The 7,445-nt window shown below is 44.5% G+C and overlaps 1 protein-coding gene across 2 annotated transcripts in view; it reads right to left on the bottom strand.

Annotated features, from left to right (window-relative positions):
• The window catches only part of LOC109295739 (glioma pathogenesis-related protein 1-like), a 12,520-nt gene extending 5,589 nt beyond the window's left edge, over nt 1–6,931 (bottom strand). For both annotated transcript variants that reach the window (XR_002096822.1, XM_019514747.1), the window contains exons 1-4: nt 6,378–6,931; nt 3,015–3,257; nt 1,027–1,139; nt 664–746 (exon numbers count right to left, since the gene is read on the bottom strand). Coding sequence is in view for 1 of the 2 variants with exons in the window: in XM_019514747.1 (XP_019370292.1) it covers nt 664–746; nt 1,027–1,139; nt 3,015–3,257; nt 6,378–6,554 (616 nt within the window). In the remaining variant the exon portion in view is untranslated. The remainder of the gene's footprint in view (nt 1–663; nt 747–1,026; nt 1,140–3,014; nt 3,258–6,377) is intronic.
• Between the last annotated feature and the right edge of the window lie 514 nt (nt 6,932–7,445).

Raw genomic sequence — 7,445 nt, 5'->3', positions numbered from 1 at the left:
GCTGGAGAACTCTCCACCCCCATCAGTGATCTGTTGCCTCCCCTGACTTGGGAAGCATCAGTCACCCATGGAGCAGTGTATCTGAGGGGGGAGGTGGAGTGGAGTAAGCAGAATGGTACTTTCCTGTCCTCTCACCCCCCAACCACTGACCCTTTGTCAGAGCAGGCAGACCCTTGTACCCAATATGTATATATCGGGCAGAGGGAGGGAATATGGGAAAAGAGCAAAAGGAGCACAGTGAGCCTGACTATGGGACTACTGCTGCTGAGCAGAGCTGACACTGCTACATGTGGCAGAAGGAGTCTCAGAAGATAAGCTTTCCTCTCCCCTCATTATCCCCATCCCCATCCCCCTCTCCTAGCCTTTGCCCTGGGCACTTAATGAGCTCACTGCGTCTCTGGAAGACCTCAGGTAGAATCCTATTTCATTTTACACACCTAAATGTCAATTAAGCAGATGTGGTAGTGGAGATAGGTTCGCCTGTCACATAATAGTCTAGTAGTTAGAGCACTCTCCCAGGAAGTAGGAGTCTTAGGTTATGGGCCCTCTCCATCCTATAGGGATTCAAGCCCACATCTCTCACCTCCTAAGAATAGTGCAACTTGACTACTTTTTCACCAGAAATTTCTAGGTAATATTTTTAACTGATTTCCTTGCACTTACCACAGAGGTTGCCTGCACACTTTTCACCATTGCACTGACTGCATGTTGCTCCTGCTTTGTAAGGTTTTGTTTGATAATTCCCACTGAAAAGCAGAACAACATCATGTTGCTAGATTAACACAGGCACAATCAAAGGCAAAGCCTGGATCTACAGGCTAGTTCCACTGCCTCTGTGAATTAGATTGCTGCCAACCTCTGTCCTAGTACATAGAAATATTTAATAATACAGTAACCATAGGAACATGTCTAAGTATGCTATGCAAGAGATATGATCTTCTCCATGAGGTTGGATATTACTTGGATTCTTTGGACTCTGGATTTCCCAAGTGTGCTCCAGAATCTTTTAAAATAATGTCAACTTACGCAGGTCCATAGTTGCAAACAAAATGTGCTGCATTGGAGATCTCAGGAAAATTTGTAACTTTATGACAGAACTGAACTGCACAGCCAACTTTGTAACTTTTGGCCCAAACAACCTGAAAAGGAAACCAAAGTATGTTACATGCTTTTTCCCCCCAGAATTAATAAGGCTACTACAACGTGTGATAAAAGGAAAAGCAGGAAATCAAGTTGGATATCTTGGGTAGCTTTGTAACAGCCCACACCAAAGGCATTGCAACTAGGGGTGTATGAAGCTTCAGTTACCAGTTCGATCCGGAGAAGATTTGGCCTGATTCAGAGGCTGAATCACCAAATTTGAAATGAATCAGGAGACCAAAACCCTCTGAATTGATTCAGAACCTCCGAACCAATTCGGAAAAGATTTGGAAAAAGATTTGGAGTGTCAGAAGGCAGTCTTTTAGGGGAACAGAAATGGAGAAGAGGGAGAGGGAGCAGGAGGGGAAAGACTGACATCTATAGCTGGCCAGTGACTGTGATCTTTCCCTGAGTCCCCTTCCAATCACAGTGTTCTGGGGGAGGGACATAGAAACAGCACATAAGGCTCTGTCTGCAGCCTTTCTGTGCCTTTTGTGAGCTGTTTCTGCCTGAGCACCGGGAAGGCCCCCTGTTACAGGCTACCATTCCTGCTGTTTTCATCCCGCTGCGCCTTAACACACACATAAGGTCACACATGTCACAAGTTTTGCTTTCAGAAGCTTGAGGTGCAGTTTCCCAGAATTCCCTGCACCTATCTCCTTGAAACCTGTCAGACTTTGTGGCCTCGGCAGGGGCTAGCACGCCTGCTGTTTTCACCCTGTTCTGACTTAACACACACACACGTGACACGTGTTTTGCTTGTCAGCACTTTGAGGTGCAGTTTCCCAGAAACCCCTGCACCTATCTCCTTGAAACTTGGCAGGCCTCATGCCCTCAGAAGCTACCATCCCTACTGTTTTCATCCAAATCTGCTAAAAAAACAACAAAGTTATAGGTATTTCAGTGATTCCCCCATTATAGTCTATGGACAAATCTCTGAATCTCTCTGAATCTGCGCCAAATCTTCTGAAGCCGATTTGGTTGAATCAATTCAGGACAGTGATCTGAATCTCTGAATTGAATCATTGTCTTCTGAATCAGTCGAATCCAAAACGAATACTTCCCTATTCGCGCAGGCCTAATAGCAACAGCTTAAGGCAGTAGTTTTCAACCTATTTAAACTCCAGGCACCCTGTGGAAAATGTTTTCATTTGAATTTTAACTACAGAGAAATAATAGAGCAATTCTTAGTTTTCATTTGAACTCTTGGTTTTCACTTGAATTTTGACTCCAAAGAAATAATAGAGCAGTTCTTCTGTTGCAAAGAACTCAGCAAGACCATGACAGGACAGAATAGTTTTTAATACAATGGATTTTTATTTTAAATCTCTTTAGTTTATCATGTGAGTTATGTTTGCCCACCTAACAGTGTTAACATTGTATAGTACTCCACAGCACCCTTGAAAGGATCTCATTGCAGCCTGGTTCAGAATCTTTTTTTTTTTTTTGTAATTTAAACAAAAAATGTAATTTCCTCAATTTATAATTTGTTTCCTCTGTGAACAGGAAAGCACCTGGAACTTACCTGGCCTATTATTTCAAAACTGAAGGGCAGGTTTTATTTTATAGGTTTTCTCAACAGTCCCAATATTTGATATTTGCCTCTCGCTGTAATAAAGAGGTAAAGTGGCCTTTTTCCTGATACTACAGTGTGGCAGTTTTTTTGTTGTATTTTGTCCATGAGAATCACTCCGAAGCAACTTTAAACAGCACAGTATCCTCTTTTCTCTTTATCACAGTATTTTTGCAGAGTTCTCTTCACCTAGAATTGTCAGTTCAAATTATGCAACTGATTTAAGCTACAATTTAAAATAGTAGACAACATGTGCTTTTCACAAATCATTTGAAAGTTGAGACAGATACAAAAAACTTACCTGGGTGTAATGGCCACACAGGCCGGTACAGGCACGGCTCTCAAAATCATACATATTGACTTCATCATACCAGTCAGTAAGGGCTGCATTCACAGAAAATAAGGTGCTGCCAGTCCAGATGTTTTCTCCAACTGGAGTAAAGGTGGGATGTACCTTTCCTGGTACTTTAAGATAGATGTTGTGACCAAAGTGACATTTCTTTGCCCATGCTCTGGCAGTTTTAGCCAGAGCGGAGTCCCAGGACTACAGAATGAAAAGAACATGAATTAATATGCATTGGGATGCAGGTTGTAGCTGTGTTGGTCTAACGACATAGGCAGACAAGGTTCTTTGGGTGAATCTGATATCTTTTATTAGACCAACTTAAATAATTGGAAAACAATTTTTAAGCAAGCTTTTGGGTTCAAAAACCTTTCATCAGACGAAGGAAGTTTCAGCAGTTGTGTGCTCTTCCTGGATGGAATGAAAAGTGAAGAAGCCAGAGGGATGAACTCCACATATTTAGAGTTCTTTAAACAGAAACTTTTCTCTTAATCTGTCTCTCTCCTGTCTCCTAGGCCTATCTTTCCTTTTGCCTCCCACCTTCACAGTCAGTATTTTTAATGTAGACACTTCTGCTTTAGCACAATCAACTTTTCTCTCCCCTTGTTCTTCAGACATTGCAAATGTATTAAATATGCCACATCTCATGTCTTTTTTTATTAAACCTACAGGTCTAGATTATGGTATTTAAGACCACTAGGATTTAGTGGGATTTGGGATGAAAACAGCTAGCCAAAAAGGAGTACAGTACTGGGGACATTATGCCTATATAAGGCCCGGTCTCCTTGTTCAGTTACTTGTTTTGCATCAGTTATTTAACTGGAACAACATGCTCTGATCTGCTGAGTGGAACCATACCTCTTACTGCCCCTTGAGGTTTGCAGACATGAATGGCTGACTATCCTAATATGCTGACCTTGGAAAGATATGGTCCATATGAGCCTGGAGAAGCAAGAATGAATACAATAGCTACATCCTTCACTCAGTCCTGATGCAACACTTACTCAGGGTACCAAGCTACTACAGAGCATTTGTATCAGCTCTTCAGTGTTTTGAGTAAGTTGGTCTTCTTAGGGGGCCATTTCTGTCCATTCTCTTATACTGCTAGTATCTGAACCATATCTGTGCAATTTAGTATTATGCCTAGCATGCTGGACCGTTAAGCTATGACAGAAATTTTAAGTGTCTTATTGTAATGGTGCTGTAAAACCTGCCCTTCACAAGGATGAGTTGAGCATTTTTTTTAAATGAAAATTAAATTGTTAATTCAGTCATGCACCTGCCCAGAATTTCCACTGTGTGAGCTTCCCCATTGTTCATCTATGTGTGTATGTATATGTGTCTGCGTGTGTGGGCAGATCCAGCAGTGCAGTGATGTGGATGCACTCCCTTTTCAGTTGATTACTTCAGGAGAGCAGAAGCCAGATACCCTTTTTAGGTCCTGGAAGCAGGTAAGAATCTCCCTCCTTCCTTCACCTCCACTTTCTCCTTCCCCATGCCCCAACTACTGCTTCTGTTTCCAACTGTCCTGAGGGTATGGGGGTAGAGGCTCCAGAGACACTCCTGCCCAATCCAGCTGGGCTCCACATGGAGCTGGGGTCAGCCTGGGACAGCAGTAGCTAGGGGTAGGTTTCTCCTCCGTGCTTGGTCCCCTTGGGTATTCCCTGCTGGCCTGCAAACAGGAGTAGGGGACAGGAATTCAACATGCAGGCAGCCTACAGTGGCAGGAGCTACTCTAGAGCCCCTGTCTCCCCCTGCTTATTCTTCCCACCTTGTCCCTGGGTCAGCCAGGGATAGCAGTTGTGGTGGATAGGAGAGGGGAAGTAATATACCACTGAGCACAGTGTGGGGAGGGAAGATTTTTTTACTTGCTTGAGGGACTTAAAGTTCCCCACTGCTGAACCTGTGGGCTAGGGACAGACATTACACATAAACTGGTTTAAGTGATCAGAAACTGATTTAAACCTGTAACAGAACAGATGTTCAGTACACATAAACCAGTTTGAAAATGACTGAAACTGGTTTGAGATAAACCTGGTTGAATGTAATATCAGATTTAACTGATTTGGGTCAAGCCAGTTTATGTAATGTCTGTCCCAGACCCCCTGCTGGTTTAAGATAATCATATTCCCCCAGCATCCTGGCATGCTCTCTGGGCTGGGCAGGGCTCTCTGCTCCACAACAGGGCTGGCCCCTCCTCTCTGCTCTCTGGCTGTAGCTCGTCAGAGACTGCAGTTGCTCCGCCCCCTCTCCCTCACCATTCCCTGCTAAGCAGGAATTCCCCCCTTCCCTCTGCCTTGTGGAGAGGTCTCTGTGTAATAGCTAGCAGACCACATGCTGGTTATGGTCCATGATGAATAACTGGTAGAATCACCAGGCAGAATTAACAGGTAGCTGGTAATGCCCCTCTGTTGTTTTCTTAATGGGGTGATAAACACTGAGTTAGGGGTGATAAACACAGTTATCAATTCCCTGCCTGGCTAATCAGAGCATCCTGCCGGGGCCTGGCCATGTCCCCCCTCCGCTCAGTGCTGTGTAAGAGAGAGAAAGGCTGCTCTGGTGCCCCTGGCTTCTAGCCTGAGCCACTGCAGGCATGTGCTGGCATTTCTGGGATGGCTGTGCAGTTACAAAGTGATTCAGCCTAGCCAGGTTAGACTAACCTGCAAATATTGAATCAATTCAGGCTCAGGCTTTTTGAATGCCTGTCCTTAGCCATGGTGTGGGGAGTAGCAATGCAACCAGCCCTACAGTGAAGGTCACTGTTCCTGCACCCCACTTTAAGAAGTCCTGGATCAGCCCAAGTGTGTGTTTGCATATGAAGTAGATGTTGTTGACTTTTCTCCCCATCCCATACCACTAGGGGAGAGACTATAAGGGCAGAGAGGAGGAATGGTAGGTGAGCAAATGCAGTGAATGAAAAAAGCATTAATTCTGATTTCTCAATCAGCTGTCAGCACAGGAGACAAAGCCTAAGCCAGTTTCGGAAATGAAGTGATCTGCATCAGCCAAAGGAACTCTCAGAAGAGTCTTTTTTTGGTCAATGCCTTGTGCCCTGCCCCTCCATGCCCTTTGCACCAGCTAAACTATGCATTGGAGAGCCAGTCATAATTGAAGAACTAATTTTTTTCCAAATAAGTAAAACTGAACAAATTTGCATCTGACTAACAATTAGTTCCTTTTTTTTCTATGATTCTCTGCTGTCTAGAGTATCTAAAATGTTCACACAACTAATGAAAAAAGTACACCAAAATTAAAAAGAAAAGTGCTAATTCAATAGCAAGTTCTGTGCTTATCAGTTAGTATGTTGTAAAGTCCTCTTACCATGCGACGCATGTTGCTGGCTGTTGGATTCACCCTAGATCGAAAATGGTTATGAATTCTCACACAATCTTCAATAAACTGAGGATTGTCTATATCAGGAAAATGTTTGTTAGAGCAAAAAGGTAGATCCAGTAATAACAGCACAGCTAGGAACAATATGATTTTCATGATCATCATGTGTTTTGATCTCTCCCAGGAATCTGAAAGAAGTATTCCGCAGCTGGAGATGGTGCTTCTTGCCTACTATATAGCTCTGTAGCTAGGAGTTGTTCTGCTCAATCATCTCTGGCATTTTTGTGGTTTGCTAAGTTGAAAACATGCTGATATCATAGTGTAACAGGAAATGAATTGCTGTACTAGCTTTGGTACAGGAGAGGAAATTATTAAGAAATAGTTCTCTGTGTAAGAATCTTTTGTTGCCTTTACAGCCCTGATTGAACCCACTCCGGTAACACCTCATGCCACATTACTATTCCATCTGTGGAAGCGCCTAAAGGGGGGTAGGATGAGTGCCATATACCATTTGTCTCAACTGGGATCCCCTTCCCTCAACTCCCCTGCCATGACTTGGTGTTAATGAATGAAAGGAGGGGTTCAGTGGTGATCCTCTTCTTGGGGACCCCGGAGGTGGCGGTGCTTACAGTCTTGCCGCCGTGTTCTGCAGGGCTCCGCCTCCCCTACACCCTGTCCACTCACCAACCGAATGGGTGTCACCTGTGTTGTTCAGCCATGTTGTTCAGCCGTGCCCTTTCTCCAGGGGGACCGGCATTGGCATGGGTTCTGGTGGGTTAGCCCAGCTGTCATGACAGCTAGTGTCTCTGCCTCAGATGCTGATAGGCTAGGCTCCCGTTTGCTGGCGTACTCCACACCGCCTCTGGGTAGGACGCCTCTAATGATTTTTACAAAGTAGACAGCTGGTGGGGGTGGAACTTCCTCCTCTCTCCCAGCCTTATACAGGGACTCAGCTTCCCCTTGCTCTGGATGTCGGCAGTGAGCTGGCTGCAATGCTCCTGCCTGCCACAGGAGCCTCACCATGCCCAGTGTGCTCCATGCCAGTGCGCTCCATCT

Source organism: Gavialis gangeticus, unplaced genomic scaffold (genome assembly GCF_001723915.1).
Source record: "Gavialis gangeticus isolate Ggan-Ray unplaced genomic scaffold, GavGan_comp1, whole genome shotgun sequence".
NCBI lineage: Eukaryota > Metazoa > Chordata > Crocodylia > Gavialidae > Gavialis > Gavialis gangeticus.
Note: the sequence above shows the minus strand (reverse complement) of the source record. Positions and strands in the feature narration are given on the sequence as shown.